At 44.6% G+C, this 19,156-nt stretch overlaps 1 protein-coding gene across 8 annotated transcripts in view; it reads left to right on the forward strand.

Annotated features, from left to right (window-relative positions):
• The window catches only part of ASAP1 (ArfGAP with SH3 domain, ankyrin repeat and PH domain 1), a 347,132-nt gene that overhangs the window by 262,950 nt on the left and 65,026 nt on the right, over positions 1-19,156 (forward strand). For 3 of the 8 annotated variants that reach the window (XM_045453665.1, XM_045453670.1, XM_045453668.1), the window contains 5 exons: positions 2,187-2,262; positions 3,642-3,764; positions 8,401-8,409; positions 9,215-9,315; positions 14,733-14,802. In XM_045453665.1, coding sequence (XP_045309621.1) covers positions 2,187-2,262; positions 3,642-3,764; positions 8,401-8,409; positions 9,215-9,315; positions 14,733-14,802 — 379 coding nt within the window. The remainder of the gene's footprint in view (positions 1-2,186; positions 2,263-3,641; positions 3,765-8,400; positions 8,410-9,214; positions 9,316-14,732; positions 14,803-19,156) is intronic. The other 5 variants (XM_045453667.1, XM_045453672.1, XM_045453669.1 and 2 more) reach the window with 2 other exon arrangements.

Consider the following 19,156-nt stretch of genomic DNA (forward strand, 5'->3'; position numbering starts at 1 on the left):
GCTTTGTGGAACAATTTCATATGTGTTATCTACCCACTGAATACAGGTAACACGAGCAGAAGTTAAGTGACTCACCAGGGTCCCACCCCAAGTAAATCCTCGAGCCAATTTTGGGCGCTAATCCTCTGACCCTAAGGCTCTTGCTTTTTCTGTTGTAGGGAGTTCTGACAGCATCCACCTTACACTGATGTGTTCTGCCTTCACACACTTTCTCCAGAAATTATCTAAGTATCAGAGGTCAGAACTGGTTTTGCTGTGATTAACTTTGTAGCCGTACGAAGTTAATGCCTCCTTGACACACACTTTCCTGAATGTAGATGATGCTGGTTCAGGTTGATGCTCATGAATAGCCTTCTCTGGACTGAACATGGCCGCTCCTCTAAAGCTAGCATTCGGCCTGGGCATAGCCAGTGCTGGAAATGCCATCCCCTGGACAGGCAAGACAAGGGAGGCAGCAGCTGAGCTGAGCCACAGTAGAAGTGGAGTAGGGAAGGGCATTTCAGCAGGGAAGCAGCATACGCAAAGGCCGGGGGAGTTGCTGGAAAAAAGTGTAACATGGCTAGAGTTCATATTTTTTAAAGGAAAGTGGTAGGAGATGAAACCGACAAGATGTTCAGGGGCCAGTATATAAATGTTATTCAGTTCTCTACCGAGAAGTTTAACTTTCATCCCGACAAGCAGTGGTGAACAGTCAAATGGCAGAAGACGAGAATTTACATGTAGGTCACCAGTTGCATGGTTAACCAGAACGCTCTCCTTTCTCCCATCCCTGTTGCCAAAGGCTTTCTGAAGATCGTATTTCTCTTCCTTATTTTAGTAAGGGTTCTCAGCTGAATATGTCAACCTTAAAATTTTTTGGAACATGTAGGATTTCGGTAATCGCTTGTTGGAGGGCCAGTTCTGGTACCGATATATATACATCCCAAGATGTGCCCTAAAACTTCTTGGTCGTGCTTATTCTTAGTCACTGACTGAGCATCTGCTTGGTGTTGGGCCCACTGCGTTCCAGAGATGAGACAGTCCTCATCCTCAAGGACCTCATCCTTTGGTGGGGAGACAGCAACAGATGAAGCGTAGGGAGAAATAACCTGCTGTGGGGCAGGGTTAGAGAAGCCTCCCAAGAAGGGAAAGAAAATTCTAAACACTGAAACAAGTGGGGCTCCTCAGTGGAGGCGTCAGACAAGAAATCTCTTCGCTTGGTAGTCATGAGCAAGGGCGTCAGAATCAGAACCTGGCCCCGAATCCCCGTTTTGCCACTTAACTAGTTGTGTGAGCAAGTCAGGGACTCAGCCTGTGCCTCCATTTATCCTCTGAAATGGAGATGAGATTGAAGTGCTTGTGAACTCCTTGGGGTTGTTGTAGGGAGTTGTCGAAATAACACCCAAAATGCACGGCATGCTGAGCTCGTGAATGCACGTAACATGTCAATGCTGATTATTATTCAGGGTGGTGGTGCCAGTCTGGTTGTGCCCAGGGCAGGATGCCATCAATCCAACTTCCTGGATTTCAAGCGTGCACCCAGGGGTCTTTGGGGAACTGAAAGATGTCCAGCTTTCCTGAGACCTTTGTTTCTAGAAAAGTCCCTCTTCTCCTTACAACATCTAATTCATTCTCATGATATTCCACTGGTTAATGTGTGTGTCTCTCTCTTTCGAATTCAGATCTGGCACAACCAGGAAAAACGGTTCTATGAATAGATGGGAATGCACACGAAATCACTGTGTTGGGACCACAGCTATAATTCACAAGGTCTATGTGATAGCTGCGAGCACATGTCAGATGGTGCCCATGACCTGTTTGTCAGTGCATCTTTGTAAAATACTGAAATTCATTTATAAGTGTTTTCTATAGGGGCGCCTGGATGGCTCAGTTGGCTAAGCATCTGACTCTTGATTTTGGCTCAGGTCATGATCTCACGGTTCATGAGATCGAGCCCCACATCAGGCTCTGCACTGACACTACAAGCCTGCTTGGGAATCTGTCTCTCCCTCTCTCTCTGCCCCTCCCCAGCTTGTGCGCACGTGCTCTCTCTTTCTCCTTCTCTCTCTCAAAGAATAAATAAACTTTAAAAACAGTGTTTTGTGTAACTTATGTGGGCAGAGAGTAAATATATTTAGGTTTTTCAGGTGACTAGGGTTTATTTCTTTTTTCTACTTCTGGTAAATTTGTGGTGTTCTCCATCATAGTTTCTTTCAAGATGGCTTGAAAACGGCTGATAAATTGAAACAGTACATTGAAAAACTGGCTGCTGATTTATATAATGTAAGTATTTTATAAAATACATGCATTTTAAGTTGCTTTTGTAGCTAAACATCAGGAAATTTGAAATCTGTAGTAGAAGAACTTTAAAGAAGCAAGAGTAAGTGATGTGTGTGTATAAACCTAACAGTTTAACCACAAAGTTGTTAGTGGTCAGATATCCTAGAGTATGTTTTTGAGGCATAGGAAAAGCAGGGATATGTAACCAGTGGTTCTAGAAGGCTCTCCCTTTGAGGGCCTGTAGCATCATCCCATGTGAGTGCCCTGCAGTCAGTGTTGCAGATGTTTTGCCTCTAGAAGGACAGAACTTAAGACTATCTCACAGTAGGCACATTTATGGTTTTTTTTTTTATTTGCTTGTTCTGTATTTTCTCTCTTTTGTCTGATACCTAGGTTTCACTTTTATAATAAAATCACAAAAACCTCTTTGAGAAAAAACTAAGTGCCGGAGTAGAAATGGCCAGTGTGTTCCCCATAAACCACTTGGTACTAAATAATATGAAAAGTGTATTTTTTTATGAGTACAACCCACGTCTGTTGAAGTAAGGTTTCAGAGTTACAAATAATACCTTAGATTTTTATGTAACTTTACACAAAGCTGTGTATTTTTTCCAATTGTCTTTTTTTTTTTTTTTTTTTTTTTATGTTTACTTATTTTTGAGAGAGAGGGAGACAGCACGAGCTGGGAAGGGGTAGAGAGAGAGGGAGACACACAATGCAAAAAGCAGGGTCCAGGCTCTGAGCTGTCAGCACATAGCCCGATGCAGGGCTCGAATCCACGAACCATGACATGACTTGAGCTGAAGTGAGACGCGTAACTGGCTGAGCCACCCAGGCACCCCTCCGATTGTCTTTTAATAGTTAACATGGTTCAGGTTGCAGTAAGTTCCAGCTGATTAAAAAAAGTACCACCAGTTCCTTACCCGAGGGAAAAGGGTAAACTTTCATATATACATTAGCCCATTAGGTTCTGGTCCTTTTTAACATGTTCTTCTGACCCATTTAATCACGTCCTGGTATTCCTGCTACCACCCTTTGAAAAACCAGAAGCAAGTGACTCAGTGTTATTTCTTAACTTTGTTTGAAATGGTACTTCAGATTTAATTGTCTTGCCTAGATGTATTATTTAATGAGAAAGCATGGTGCATATTCACTAATTTTAAAACTCACTGATACTTTCATAAGATGAGAAGATTCTGCCTTTCATATAAAAAATGAGTTCGTAAAAAAAAAAAAAAAAAAATGAGTTCGTGTCAAAAAGTTTAATGAGGAAATCAGCTCCGTAATTGAACTGTTTAATGACTGGTGTATATTTGGATGAATTAAACTCTGCTCATAAATGTATAAAGATACGTGATAAAAGTTATGTTTTTCTGTCACAGATAAAACAGACGCAGGATGAAGAAAAGAAACAGCTAACTGCACTCCGAGACTTAATAAAATCCTCTCTTCAACTTGATCAGAAAGAAGTAGGTGGTCTAGATGTTTCCAGCAGGGTTTCCAGTGTAAGTGAGGTAGCCTGGGATGGCCTTTTCGTGTTTCCTGATCTGCAAAACAGGCATGTCGGCAGCCTCCTGCCACCGTGGTTGTGGGGACACGTGAGATAGAAGATACAAGTGTAGCCCTACCGCATCGCCCATGTAACAGCTGTGCTTTATCTCCTTGCCCTCCTCAGACAAAAGATGTTCTTAACGCCCAGGCTGCAGTTCCATGGCCCCTGGGTTTGCCATTCTGGCTTTGCAGACGTGTAATTCAGAAGTGGTGCATCGTCTCCGGGTGAAGTGCACACCCCCATGCTCTGTAGATCGCCTCTGTCTTTCCTGGGCAGCCAGAGGGAGGCGGACGCAGAATCCCGTAGTAGAGAGCAAGCAGTGTTAATGCCACAAGAGACCTTCCAGGGAGTGGCTGTCAGCAGAGGGGGGACTCCGAGTTGAAAACTGCCTGGCGTAGTCAGCAGGCCACAGACAGTTTGGGGCAAGGAGGGTGGAAAATTGAGAGAGGGGGTTTCCAAGGTGGAAACTCAGGCCTAATTATGGACGACCTTGGACGCACGCAACAGGGTGTGGACTTCATCCTAAGGGTAAGCTAAATAGTGAGCACCGTTTGTTACCTAGGGGAGGGTTAAAATGTGCCTGTTTATATTATGAAATTACCATGCATTGAATTTAAGTGCAGTTTCTCAATGCAATATTTAATAATAATCATGTAATATATAGCATTTTTTATATTGTCATTTCCTCGTGATATCACCTCACAACAGCAAACTGTACATTCCTAAGATTTCTGAAGGGGTTCATGAGTCCAAAACAAAAACAAGGCAGCCCCCCTCAAACGTGGAAGCAACACTAACCCGTGAAAGCAACCCCAAAGGAAGGTTCTCTCTAACCCGTGAAAGCAACCCCAAAGGAAGGTTCTCTTTACTGAGGGAATATAGTCCTCTGGGGTTTCATCAGGTGAGAGAAGTCCACAGCCTGTGACCCTGGGCACCTGCCACCCTGTGGAAATGGGCATCAGTGGCCAGGAAGGCGTGTGTGTGTTCCACGTACCTGTGTTGTCCTCAGCTAGCACCTGTACCTGTGTTTCCTGGCCTCTTTTGAAGGTGCTTATTACTGGCATACAAATCCTAGGAGACATGTCTCCTTGAATGATTTCTCCATGTTAAAGCAATAGAAAGACGTAAATGGAGGAGGGGTAGGAGGTAGATTGCTATTTAGGGAGAAAACTGCAAGTTTTTGTACTTTCCGAAATGCACTTAACCTCTTCCTAACTTTGCTTTGTTGTATAGGATTACTTCCTTCCTGTATGTGGGAGCTTTCAGGGGTGGGAGACAAAGAACTATCTCAGTCCCTTTTTGTCTCGCATAGAGATTGATGTATTCTGCTCACGGCAGCTAAAGAACAAAGTTCATATAAGCCAAAGGAGTGTGTACATGACGAAATGCACGTGACTTGATTTAACGCCACTCCAAATGAATAAATGATGAGTGTTCATTAGCCCCATATCCAGAGTATTTTACAAGTCAGATTGATCTTTCACAGCATGCCTATCCTATTCTCATGCTGTTATTGTCTCTCATTGCAAAAATAACTTTAGAAGGTAATGATTTTTAATGACTCAAATAAGAAAGGAGGACCATCTACCATTGAGTTCTTTCCATAGCACTACTATTTGAGAAGAGTGTAAACTGATCTGATAAAGGATCTGAGAAATTAAAAGCACCCAGCAAATTATTTAACCTCTTTGCCCCCACCAGGTTCTAACTTGACTCTTTCAAAGGAAGCTCCAAGAATCTGAGCTGTAAATAGGATCCCCAGATTTTTGGTGGACTTGTTTTTTTCTTGTCAAAAGGGAAGTTCTTCATTGACTTCTGGCAGATGTTCTATGAAGTTAGTTATCTTAAGTTTTGATAGTAGCCTAACTTCCCAAGAGAACTGCTTGCTCCACAACTATCTTTAGGGTTGAAAATATCTTATTTTTAATAATGATACCCATAAATCTTTCTCCAAATTCCATCGTTTTGAGTCTCTCTCGCTAGCCCGTGATAGTGTGGTTTGCAAGGTGCTTGACAGATTCTGTGTTTGGCCCATCTCTCCCTCCACACTGTCTGGCACCCAAAAGCTACTCAGTAAGTATTTACTAAGGTGAAACAGAAGGGAACCTTGGCCCACTCCATGTATCCCTTCCATGAGAGATATGAAGCCTCGTAGTAGAGGTTAGTTTTACGTTGGATACCACAAACATCTATAACCCCATGAAATCAATGAGTAACCGCTTCCAGTTTTAAAAGATTAGAGATTTTACACCTTAGTAATGCATTTTATATGTTAATACAGTTTTCTAATAAGAAAGTAAGGTGATTTGTCTGTACTGCTAATAGAGAGTAGGTAATTGAACTAAAAAAAAAAAAATCACCATAGTTTCCATTTCTTGGCTCCCATTGTGGAATTTCCCCAAGGTTTTAAGTTCATCGTGTAAAGTTTAGTTTTGTATTTTTTGTCCGAATGGATTTCTCACTCGTATTTCTCTTTCCTGAATACACGTTGATTTTTATTATGCTGTCAAAGGATTCAGGACCTGATTCATTCCTTCTGTCGCGTCTTGCTTTGTTAATTATTATGGGTGTTAATGCTCCACGATTTATTTTCGTAAAAAAGAAAAACCTCTTTTCATTTATCTAGACACCCTGCAAAAGCAAGCTAAATGGCCATCATTTGTCAGAGTGCAGAAATAATCATTTGTGGAACTACCTTAAGCCTTAGAACTCATTAGTAGTTAATGTAGGGTTGTCCATGCTAGACTTCTGAAATGAATGGCTTCCTTCCTGCTCAGCTTAATGGAATAGGCTTCCGAGGTCAGAGCCTGGAGATCAGCCACTTTATTCACCTATAAAAGCATATTTGCCCGATGTAGAGCAAAGCCCATTCAGCTCATTATTCAGACTGTAAAGTTTATTTAGGCTAGTCATAAATGTATGTAAGGAATGTCTTAGAGGCAAATTTAGAATGTAATAATTTTCATAAGTTATTAGCATACAGATCCTTGCTTAAAAAAAGAGAAGTACTCTTATTTTTAAAGCTTGTTTTATTTTAAGGATTAGCAAACTGGCTGTCAGAGATGCATAGTTTTAAAGCGTTCGGACAGACCTAGGAATTCCGTGGGCAGACGCAGAGCAGTTTAGTTCAGTGGAAAGCGTTCTGAGGAAGAGAGTTATTCTTTTAATAAGAATTTTTATCCAGGGAGATTTCACATTTTGTTTTAAATGTTCTAGGGAGGTATAGATGTGACAAAGATCCCTGACTCCAGATCCACAGTTAAGTGGTTTTCACATGATGTCATTGGGTAGAAGCAGAAAGATCCTAGGATTTCATTTATCAGCCTGCTCTTGTTTTCACCCATGCCTCCATTCTCCACCACCCCATCTAATTTCCCATCCTGATTGTTCTTTTTATTATGGACACATTGCAGCCTCCTTCAAGAAACCGTGTCACTGCTGTTGGAGGCCGTTGTGGAGGTGCTGATGGAGGAAGGCCACACTCGTGGCCCGTCTGATCTGTAGTACAGTCCCGTAGTCACATCATCCGTCCAGAAAGCCTGAAAGCACCTGTCAGAGAGGACCCGGGAGCCAAGTTACTATGAGTGCAAGGCTGTGGGCCCTGATTAAAAGTAAACATATAGAAGGATTTCAGAAGAGGGTCCTAGACCCTGGTCCACTCTCCACCCCTCCTGTAGGTGATTGAAATTGTCCCATTAAGATCTTTCAGCCAGAGGGAGTCTGGCCCCTGAAAGACCAAGCAATGACTCACATTAAGAAAATGACTCGAGTTTGTAACCTCTTCAGGGTGAGTCTGTTCGCCCAGTAAAGCATGCATTCAGCACCCAGTTACCTTCAGGAGGGAGCGGTACAGCATGTGGTTAGCGTATAAACACCCACCTCAGGGACAGGGGTCGTGCCCCACTCCCTGTCCTCAGTGCCTTCCTGTTTAGGTATTCAGGACATGCTTTTGAACACGGAGCTCATCCTACGAGGAGTAGCCTCACAGAGGTGCGCCGCCCTAGAGATGTTCCTCAGCTGTTACTAATTTGCATCCACAGAGCACGTACTGTTTGGTCCAAAGGATCCCAAATGCCAGAGAGAGGCCATCCTGATCCTCATGGTACCTCGTACACAGATAGTTCTTCAAGCATTACTTCTGAACTGGGGGTTTTTATTATGTTCCCTTTGCTTGGAAAACTAAAAGAGAATCCTCCTACAATTTTTGGTTCTTTTTAGGTTTTCTAAAGTAATTTGGGATTCACTGAGGTGTTGGTTCCCCATATGCACACTTTGAAGTTTGTCGGCCATTTTATCTTGGTGAGATGTGTGCCTCGTGTTCTTTCATGCAGGTTTTTTCTGTCCGACTCAAATAACCTGAAGTAAAACAAATATAGGACAGATATAGGACGTTTTATTGTCCCACCACCTGAAGTTTATCACGATTCTGAAGGTGGTATGTGTTCTGGTGTTAATTGTCTTTACGATGGTGTTGTCTCTATATGTGATGAAAAGTGCTTAAATCATGAGCGATGACTATCAATGAAATTAACTATGTTTTCAACTGTTCTGCCTTTTTTCTCTGTTGCCTTTGCCCTTCCTGATCGAAGTCTAGGAGAGTAAGTCAACACTTTCTGTGAGAATGTATTGTCCTACTTCTGTGTCTAAACCCCATGTGCTCATTCTGCAGCTCAAGGTTGTTGGTTTATTTCTTCCATTTTCAGAGTGGAATGGCTGTGTCTGGTCATGCAGTCTTTAGAAACGAGGGGGAAGTAACGGCAGAGTCCTGATATTAGATCAAGCTGGTTTGCCTCTGTCTTGTTCTGCTGGTCCTGGTCCCCCTCTTTCCACATCATCCACTTTCCATGGCCAGAGAATCCTCTTTTTTCGTTAAAAGCATGCTTGACAGCTTATCTTACAGAACCTTGTTAGTTACAAAACCAGGATTTATAACAGTTCTCGATACCCGACTGAGAAGGTCCTTTTTATGGTGGGCGTTTCAGCAGAATACGTGAGAGAGAAAAGGTGTACACGAGGGAAGAACTCATTCAGGTTGCATGCACTGTGTGAGCCACCTCAGTTTTCCCTGCCTTCCTGTGCTGGCCTTTGCTGCCCGTGTAAACTGGTCTAGTCACAGGACGGTCTGCCCCTCAGTGTGTTGGAAACGGAGCAGGGTTCTGAACTAGAAATAGGAGTCCTGGACCCAGCCTCCGGCTCTGCCTTAGACTTGCCTGTGACTCTGCTGACTGTTTCCCTGCCCGGTTTCCTCTGAAATAAAGGCAAGGACCTGACAGCTCTTAAAGGTCTGGAATTCTGGAATTCTCTTCGCCCCTGACCAGGGCACAGAGGCCCAGTGGCAGAATAGAGTCAAGGATCTGAGAAGTGTGCCCAGCACTGGTCTGATCTGTGGCTTCTCCTTTCTAGGATTCCCAGAGCCGGCAAGGAGGGTACAGCATGCATCAGCTCCAGGGCAACAAGGAATATGGCAGCGAGAAGAAGGGCTACCTGCTGAAGAAAAGCGATGGGTATGTGGAAGCCCTCCTAGAGGCCCAAGCACCCTTCCTGGGTGCTAGTAACCCAGGAACTCTTTCCCACCCCCCAACTAGGAAAGCACACTTCAGACTCTCCTAATGCACTCGCTCTAGACCTTTAGCCCACCCGTCTTCCTCAGGTGATAGAGCCTACTGTCTTTAGAAGAAGCATTCATTGTCCCGTGGTCCCTAAATGTCACCTGTGACTCGTGACATTGCCATTTTAGGAAGGCAGGTACCGAGTGGCTTGCGGACTTCATGCTCGCCCACCTCTCTGCTTTTATCCATCGCCCTTTTCTCTCCTGGAGTGCCCACCTGGCCGCCCAAACCCCAACCCTGAGAGTCACCCCTGACCCCTCTCCTTCTCTTACATCACAGCCAGTGTAACTATAACTACGAGCTCTTCTGTTCGTATCAAGACCTCATGCGTTTCTTGCCATCTCTGCTGCCCTGCCCTTGGAGGAGCCACTACTGTCTCCTGAGCTGTTTTAGTCCCTGGCTAACCGGCCTGTGGCCCGTCCCTCTTCTCCACTGCGTCTCTGCACAGCACTTAGAGTAGCCTTTAAAAAACAAAGCACATCAAGTCACTTCCATGCTTGAAATGCATGGAGGGTCTCACCTCTGCCTTTGTCTCCAGCCCAGTCTGGTGCCATTCTCTCCCCACGCCCAGCCACGCTGGCCTCCTTTCCATCGCTTGAGTGGCGATTCTTTTTCACTATAAGTACATAAGTAGAACCGTAATTATTCACTTATACTAACTGCTTTTCTTTTTGAAAGAAAGGTTCTTCTTTTCTGATTGCTTGTGGATATGCACTCCTTGATTTTTATCTAAGACAATCACATTTTTTTATTTGTTGAAATTTCAACCATTCCTTCTGTAAATTATAATCCTAAGTTTCTGATCACTGTCACTTTTGCTTATTGTTCTACTCAGGCATCCAACGAATGTCTTTTGGGAGTTCTAGTATATATATGTCAAGCACTGTTAGAGACGTTTGGGAATATAACATGGAACAAGAAAAGTAAGAAAGGGGGCACCGGGGCGGTAAGGCATCTGACTTCGGCTCAGGTCATCATCTCACAGTTCAAGTTTGAGCCCCGCATTGGGCTCTCTGCTGTCAACACAGAGCCCACTTCTCTCCCTGCCCCTACCCTGCTCTCACACACACACACACACACACACACACACACACACACACACTCTCTCTCTCTCTCTCTCTCTCCCTGTTTCAAAAATAGACATTAAAAAAGGTAACAAAGTCTTTAGCCTCCTAGAGCCTACATTCTAAGTTGGGAGACAGACGATAAAGAAGGAAGCATATGGAAGGTCAGATGGTAACAAGTGCTATGGAGAAAGATAAAGCAAGGCAGGGCCTGGACGTGTGTAGGGGTGGCCTTGCAGTCATACAGGGTGGTCAGTCATACAGGGAAGACTTCGTGAAGAGATGCTTGAGCAAAGACTTGAAGGAAGTGAGGGGATCATCTCTGCAGAGATCTGGGGGAAGGAAGCATGCTTCCTGTTGTGATACACACAGGAGTTTGGCATAGCAAGGACAGAGGAGCTGGGGGTCACAGCAGACAAGGTTAGAGGGGGCAGGACACCAAGGCAGGAGGGCTGTGGAAGCCACTGAGTGAAAATGGGAGTCATTTGGAGGGTTTTAAGCAGAGGAATGCCAAACTCTGACTCATTTGAAAGGTTCTCTGGCTGCCAGGCTGAGCACGGCTGTGTAGGATGTAAGAGCGGAAGCAGGAGGCCAGGTCAGAGATGATGGGAATCAAGGGAACAGCCGCAGAGGGGGAAGAAGGGGTCAAAGTCTGGATGGTGAGGGTAGGGCCACCAGGATTTGCGGATACGGCTGTACAGAAAGAAAAACATCCCAGCACGTAGCGCAACACCTGGCCCTTTGTAGAAAGTCAGTGAATGTTGACTATTAAATCTTGCAAAATTTAAAAGAAGAAAAGACACACTAGTTACTCAAATCACAGTTTTAAGCTGGGCTCTTCTTTACAGACACAGTGATCACATTGTAGTCCCAACGCCATGGTATCTAGTGGACATAAATTAATTAATCCTGTAGTTTTAACACTACTTGCCTAAAGGCACGAGGGTTTTCTTGACATTAGAATTGCCTGTTTCTAAGTGAGATGGTTAATTTCTACCTGTTGAGAAAGGTCAACAGAATCTTTGCGTAGGTATCATTTGGTTCAAACCCCGAAATGTTCAGGGGAAGCATCCCCACGTGAGCGTGTGCTGTGTGCTTGTCGGACACGACCAGGTGCCTGTCATTCACTTCATTTGACACCTTCTATAAGTAAGGCAGCTCCTTCAGAGAGGTGAAGTAATTTGACTGAGATCCTACAGCCAGTAAGTACAGGAGCCAACTTCTAACGTGGGTTGTCTGAGTTAATGCTGGGGTATATACCCCTTCATCTTTCAGAGGGGGCATCGCCGCTGTTGATCGCCCTTGGGATACACAGGGTATCAGCTGTCATCCACTCACACACCTGGCTCCTCCATTCTTCTGGTCTGTTCTTCCTTCATGCACTCATTTCACACATATCTATTAAGCACTCTGGTGCCTCGGGCAGTCGGCTAGGTGCCAGAAGGTAAACAGTACACAAGAGGTGGGCCAGCTTCCCATAATTGCACAGGCTGCAGGGGTAAATAATGGTAACCCAGAGTGGCCTGTCAGTGCTGTCTGTGGAAGAGGAAAGAACTGTAGTGCTTGTACATGAAGGCAGACTCACTTGCTAACAGTGACTACTGATGGGTCATGTGATTTTCTCCAAAGAATCGTTTGCTTTAGTAATTTCTGACTCCAGTTCTGGAACACTCCTTGTTACTTACAAGATTGTTATACAATTTAAAAAACACTTTAATTTTTTTTTAAGTGATTTTAAAACTTTATGATCCAAAGGCATTTGTTGAGAGGCAAAGGAACAGCTGTTCTACGTATATTTTGTCAAAATAGTCCTAGAGGATGGGCATTATCATATTCATGACACAGATTAAGGTAAGTCCCCGAGAGGACAGTAATGTGAGCGGAGTCCCGTGGCTGGTGGATGATGGTGCTGACATTGAAGCCCAAGTAATTGAGCCTCAGAATTGAAGCTAGTTCAGTGATACTAGACCACCTTCTAATAGAAAATTCCTTTTCTGGAATTCTGAGGTTTGGGCATGGTGTAACTGGTATTCTGTATGGTGCTGTCTGGAGAGATGATAAAAGTCCTTGTATGTCCATTCATGAGCTTCGCAGACAAGCATCCTTAAAGCTTTCCATACAGGAAGGGGAAAGCATGGGCATAGAGGCCATTCCATAGAAATCTCAGGAATAAAAGCTCTCACAGTGTTCACAGAGATGCACGAGGGATTGACTTGATTTTGCCCCCCTTTGGTGACCTGGAGCACCGCCTGGTCAATTTCTCTTAGCCAGAAAGATGAATGCTTTTGTGTCACTTTCCCTGGCTTTATTACTAATACAAAAAAATTCAATTTTGTGTTTGGTTTTGTATTTCCTTAATATACATTAAGAAAAACTAATGAATAAAGATTTTACTAAATAAAATGAGTAAACCGAGGCAGGACAGTTTCTTCACAGTTGACTATTTGTTAGGTTGGTTGGTTGATATTTTAAAACGTTTTGGTAAAGAAGGATGATGCCTGTTTGGGCTTAGTGAGTCCAGGGAATACGTCACCTGACTCAGCAGGCTTTTACGAGGGTCAGGTTGGGATGCCAGACTAGTGACAGCATTGACTACCTTAACCGAGTGCAGGTATGACCGTGTGATAGATGTCACCTCTCGTTGGCCCTTCCCCTAGTCGGTGACGTAGCCATAATCTGAGGGCAGTTTCTCAATCAGGAGTTCTGCATTTACCCCCTGAAGATACTGGCACTCTGAGCAAAATGTGTTCAATTATACTTGTGGTCAGATGGTGTCAGATGATTTCCCTCTGTGAAGCATGCTTCAGACTAAACCATGCCTTTCTAGTTACACACACAACAAGACAACATTATCTGTCTTCGGAGCTGGTTTTAAATTCATATTGTGGCAGGTTTCTTAAGAGGCCTCACGTAAGAAGGAAAAGGAAACACATGATGATATTTTAAATGCCAGGAGAAGCTATAGTTCCCTCCTCTCATGTTGTCTGTTTCCATGACAACCGAAGGCCAGAGAAGCCTCGTCTTCCCCGGAGAATCCCGGTTCCCTGTAGGTTTCCGTTTCCTCATGGGACTGCTTTCCACTAGTGCGTCCGTACCTGCCCGCACATGTGCACATCGCCACCCACAGCCTCACCGATACCTGGAGCATCACCGAAAACAAAAACTTCCAAGATGGAATGAGTTCTGTTTGGCTTTTTCTGAGGAGAGGTGTCCGCCTTCCCAAAGGAGAGGCGTACAAGTTACCAAAAATGTTCATCCATGACCCTGAGTTCCTTTCTCTAGATCCTGAGGTGGCCCCGCCCCCGCTCCTCCTTACCTGGCAGATGTCTTCAGTTACTTCTCTTAGTTTCTTTAGATTTCATTTTAATTACAGAAGCAATAGATTAAAACAGCCTTCTGGTGGAAGATTCACAGATACAGTTAAAAACTCTTTAGCACAACCTCTAGTACAGTTCTGGGCCTCCTTCCCAGACAGGAATACTTCTGTCAGTATCATGTGCCTCTTTCCAGGCCCTCTTCTGTATGTTTGTACATGTATTTATGTACCCTGAGAAAACTTAGGGTCCCATTTTATATGTGATATTTTTTAAAAATGTTAACATTACTAGATGATACCTGAATTACTTTAAAACAGCTGGGTTTTTTCAATCAATAGTATGCTTTAGAAATGTATGTCAGCACAGACATAGTTACTTGATCCTCTTAAACTCCTGCATAATACTCTATAATATGAAAGTACCTATAATGCATTTATTCATTCTTCTGTTAGATTTCTGTTATTTCCCACTTTGCCATCAAAAACAGTCCTGTAGGAACACCTGGGTGGCTCAGCCGGTTGAATGTCCGACTTCAACTCAGGTCACGATCTCATGGTTCATGAGTTCAAGCCCCAGCTGTGCTGACAGCTCAGAGCCTGGAGCCTGCTTCAGGTTCTCTGCCCCTCCATGCTCATGCGCTCGCTCGCTCTCTCTCTCTCTCTCTCTCTCTCTCTCAAAAACAAATAAACATTGGAAAAAAATGTTTAAAAAACAGTGCTATCATGAGCGTCCTTATATATGCCTCCTAGTCTGAATTACCTTCCACCTGGGATAATAAAAGGGGTAATAATGTTTTCTTGGTTTTGTGGGTTTTGGTTTGGGGTGGTTTTGTTGTTACGATTTTTAACGATCGTCGTACATAACACGACATAATTGCATGTCACAGAGTGAACCAGCTACCATATCAGGTTGTGTCTGACTTGTTCTTCAGGCTCCGGAAAGTGTGGCAGAGGAGGAAGTGTGCAGTCAAGAACGGGATCCTGACCATCTCACACGCCACGGTAAGTGCGCCTGGTGATTTACCGTGTTGCACCTGTGAGGCCTTTCAGCCATGTGGACTAGGAAGCAAAAACATGATGGACCCAGCACTGAAATCCACCCACCCCCGCCCGCTATGCGTAATGTGTGGATTAGGGTCAGACAGTGTGGGATGCTCCTTTACCGCAGGAATTGGTCTCGTCTTGTCCTGTGGTGACCTGCCTCGTTCTCCTGCCCCTCTAGAACATCCCATGCCATTTCCCACAATATTCTTTCATTTCATAATCTTATCTTCGGGGAAATCTTACTGGTGGTTCTAAAAAACCTAAAGTTTTCTGAATTATAAAGATGACAGAGGGTGTTCTTTGCATGAAATAATAATTAGGAAATGAAATAACATGCGTACAATATGTTCAGTCTTTTTGTTGTTACTATTTAAATCACTCAGAAAGCCCCCATTATGGTAAAGGGCTAAAATGTATATAAATAAAACTGAAATCATAAGATTGCCTTGCTGTGGCTCCCCTTTCTTTAGGAATAAAGGCAATTCAGTGGAAAGTAGAAAGTAACTAAGCTATTAACGCTTCTATTCTGTTTTCTCTCCAGATTGTCGTCAGTTATATATGCATATATATTGCATACTTACAGTTGATACTTACATTCTAGCTAGAACTTTTGTTTGGTATCACCCATTTTCAACTGAAAGTCTTGTATTGGCAGAATTAATACACTGTCAAAAAAGGTTCAGTCTTAGCGCTAGTCAGGACATGCACCATAAAATAAGTAATTACTGTTTGGCCCTCTTAAAACTAGCAAGAAATGGCTTCTTACCCTTAAAGATGCAAAGGTTATAGTGGAAAATGGGTCAAGTGAAACTGGAAACCGCACAGTAGACCAAGAGTCTTTACGAAGGCACGTGCAGTCACGCCTAGCAATCCCAGCTTGGAGAGAAGCTCGGGTAAATTTCAGTATCCTGTGCCAGTGAGGCCTTTGAGTTTATGATAAGCCGTTAATTGGTAACAGGATGGTAAAAATGAGGGATGAGCCATTTGTTACATTGGCAAGTTTTCGTTATTCACAGTTGAGATTAGATTGTCCTCTGATGAGCAAGAAGGACCACTTAATAAGCATTTCTTCCTGCCAGACACTTCATAAAGTTTATTTCACTCAATCCCTTCTACAACCCGTGTGGTAACGTGCCCTTCGTTTTTGCAGATGAAGAAACTAAAGTACAGAGAAGCCCAGTGACTTGGCTAGTAGCGGGCAGTTAGAAATGATGCCCCTTCCACTCTGTCTCTCTTCCTGCAGAAGCCCATCATCCTACTAGACTCTTCACTTCCCCGGGGCACTTACCAGGTCCTAGTCATCTTTCTTCAGCCCCACCCCCTCCTCAGACCTTGGTACACACAAGGTAGTCACTACAAACCTGTGGCCAAACCCTTCCTGCTGGAAGATTCCATAGGTCTTAACGATTATTGGCCGTTATGGAACTTGAGCAATTCTATCATCTCTGTCCTTTGTCCCTTGCAGAACCCTTGCAGGGTGATTCTTCAGAGGCCCTCAGCTTCCCTCAATCCAACTGAGATTTTTTGACCTATCATGCCAGCTGTGACAAGCCATCCATCTGATACGGGAAATCCTACAGGTGGACTTAGATCAGTTATCGCTAAAGCTGTCTAACAATTTGTTTCTTTGGCAACATTTCATGAAGCTTCTACTCTACTCCAGGTGCTGGAGTAGGCCTCAGATGAGATAACTTTGACCTGTTCATATTTAATCCCACGCAGTTGCTTTATGAAACAGTTGTGATGCTCACGAGAATGTTAGTTACCACTAAGTAAGTAAGCACTTACCATGAGCCAAGTTGTAGAAAGTGCTTCCCCTGTGTCACCATATGTGATTGTTGCCACAACCCACCAGATAGATGCTGTCATTAAGGAGTTAAGAAATGAGCCTGTGTCACACCTGGTGAATGCTGGGATTTCAGTCTTGAAGCCTCTGTGAGTGCTTAATGGTATTTGCTGGCCACACAGGGGCCCACTCTGCTCATTATGTTGGTGATTAAAATACTTGGGGGGCTATGTGTCAGAAGAATGATCCAAGACCAGAAACATGGACGGGAATAGATGACATTTATTGAGTATTCTCTGTGGCTTGTGCATTCATTGCTCTGAGCACATTACCAGAACCTATTTTATGTAGCTTCTGTTGCTCCTGTTTGATAGACAACGAAACAGTCTCCGTTCTAGGCCTATGTTTCTCTCTGTGAAAGCGAAGATCGCCACCATCTGACCTCTCAAAAGCATTTCTGTCACCACCACCATCACCATCATGGCAGCTAACGTTTCGAATGTTCACCATTTGATAGGCATTCACCAGCACCTTAACGGGTTGTAACATTTAACCGTCACAACCTAAGTTATGGATGATGTCACCTTCACTATTCAGATGGGGGAGCTGGGGCTCAGAAAAGTTCACTTACAGGTCACATAGCTCACACATGGCACAGCTGGGAATCTGGTATAGGTTGGAACTCTGCTCGTACACATTCCCACACCCCTCAAAATGTGAATTCCCCTCACCTGCAACCCCACTTCCTCCCCAGCATGGGATCCCAGGTTGGGCCATCACAGACATAGTCAGCCCTGAACCAGGAGTGCCTGGGAGTCTGTCTGTGGGAGAAGCACGTTGCCTGTTCGTGCAGGCCGGAATTCTTTGGTGGCCCGAAGCATGGCACGAATCCTGAGAAGCGATTCATTCATAAGGACAGTCAACACAGACGGCCCTTCACTTTTGTGATAAGGTTTGGCGTCTCCTGGGCCAGTATCCTGACTCTTGGGGAGCCACAGGGTTGACCTGTCTCTGGGCGAGTTCCAAAGGTATCCAGGGTGGTCTTTTCCGATCTTACCACCTGCAGCAGCTGTAACAGCAGCTAGAAGCTTATGACCGGGGAGGTGTTTGCATGCAGCTCTGTGCCGTAGGGTTGGAGGCTGAGGGCAGCAGTTGCCCGGATGGGATTGTGCCTGCTCTTCCCTCCGCTTTCCCGAGCCGGGTTGTGGCTGAGTATTGTCTGATTTTATGAGCTGAGGTGGGTCCGAGTGGTGAGACTCTGAGATGGATCTAGTTTGTGAGCAGAAACAAAAACCAGAAGAATATTCTTCAGGTGAACTGCACTACAGTGAAAGTTTCTGACCACTTGACCTTATGTGAATCAGGAGTTTTTAGTTAGGGATGTGCTACGTGTACCCTCTCTTTACCCTCCTCCTCCCTTGGGTTCATCTGGCTATCTGACAGCCTCAGAAAGCCTTTTGACAAGTGATATTATGACCTTATCGTGCCCCACCTACTGGGCTTTCTGAAGAACCTGCTGTGGGAGGCGGCGCCGTGTGAGGAAACCGAGGAGTTGATGGAGTGAGTCCGTGGCACTGCTCACTGGTGGTCCTGTGACCTCGGACAGTTTGCTAAAAATAAAAATCACTTCTCTTCCACCCTCCCTTTTTTGTTCCTGCCAAACACATAGCTGTGGCCAAGCCAACTGTGTCAGTGCTTTCTTAAGGCTCTAATCAACAGCAAATAGCACATCAGCTACATTGTGTAGTGGCCGTGAGAAACCACTGTGGCATCTGTCAGATCTGAGTCCTTTCCTGTGTGACCTTGAGGAAAGTATTCAACTCCTAAAATGATAGTGAAGATTAAATGTGATAATGTGCTCCGTGGGGGCATGCAGTTAGCAGGAATCGTTCCTGTCAGCATCACCTCGCCGGGTGTCCTGGCAGTTCTGTCTGTCGGCAGGCAGGCTCTCCTGCCGCGAGCATTGGAAATTGTGGGTCCACCTCTCCTGCGCCCAGAGCAGCCGGGGGGGGGGGGCGGCGGGGGAGTGGGTTCCTCCACCTCACTTCAGATTCCCTCCCACCGATTGGTGTTACTCTCTTGCCTGCTTTTCACTGGCTTTGGGCCACACGTTTTTGCTGCCAGTTACATCACTTGTAGTCCCATCCCTGCTCCTACAGAAAGGCCACTTCTCCTGACTTTGCAAACACTGCTGATGACTTACAATCCAGTTGAAAACGAAGGCCAGCAGTTTCCTTGGGGAAACATGTGGGATTGAGTCATCTTTGGAAAAGTGGACAGAACAACCTTTGTTAGAAAACGTGGAGGCTTTGTTTAGGACCTCTGAGCACGTGGGAATTTCACTGCTTGAAGGCCCCCAGTCGGTGTCACTTACCCATGTGACCCAGCAGAGGGTCGCGTATGCACTTAGATTGATGAGCCATGGACTGTTGGATTGACCATTCGAGAATGATCTGTTCTGGGGGCCAGTCATCTCCCTAGCTTACTCTTAAGGAAGAAATGCATTTTGGGGGGTGCCTGCAAAGG

The sequence above is a fragment of the Leopardus geoffroyi genome, chromosome C3 (assembly GCF_018350155.1).
Source record: "Leopardus geoffroyi isolate Oge1 chromosome C3, O.geoffroyi_Oge1_pat1.0, whole genome shotgun sequence".
Lineage (NCBI taxonomy): Eukaryota > Metazoa > Chordata > Mammalia > Carnivora > Felidae > Leopardus > Leopardus geoffroyi.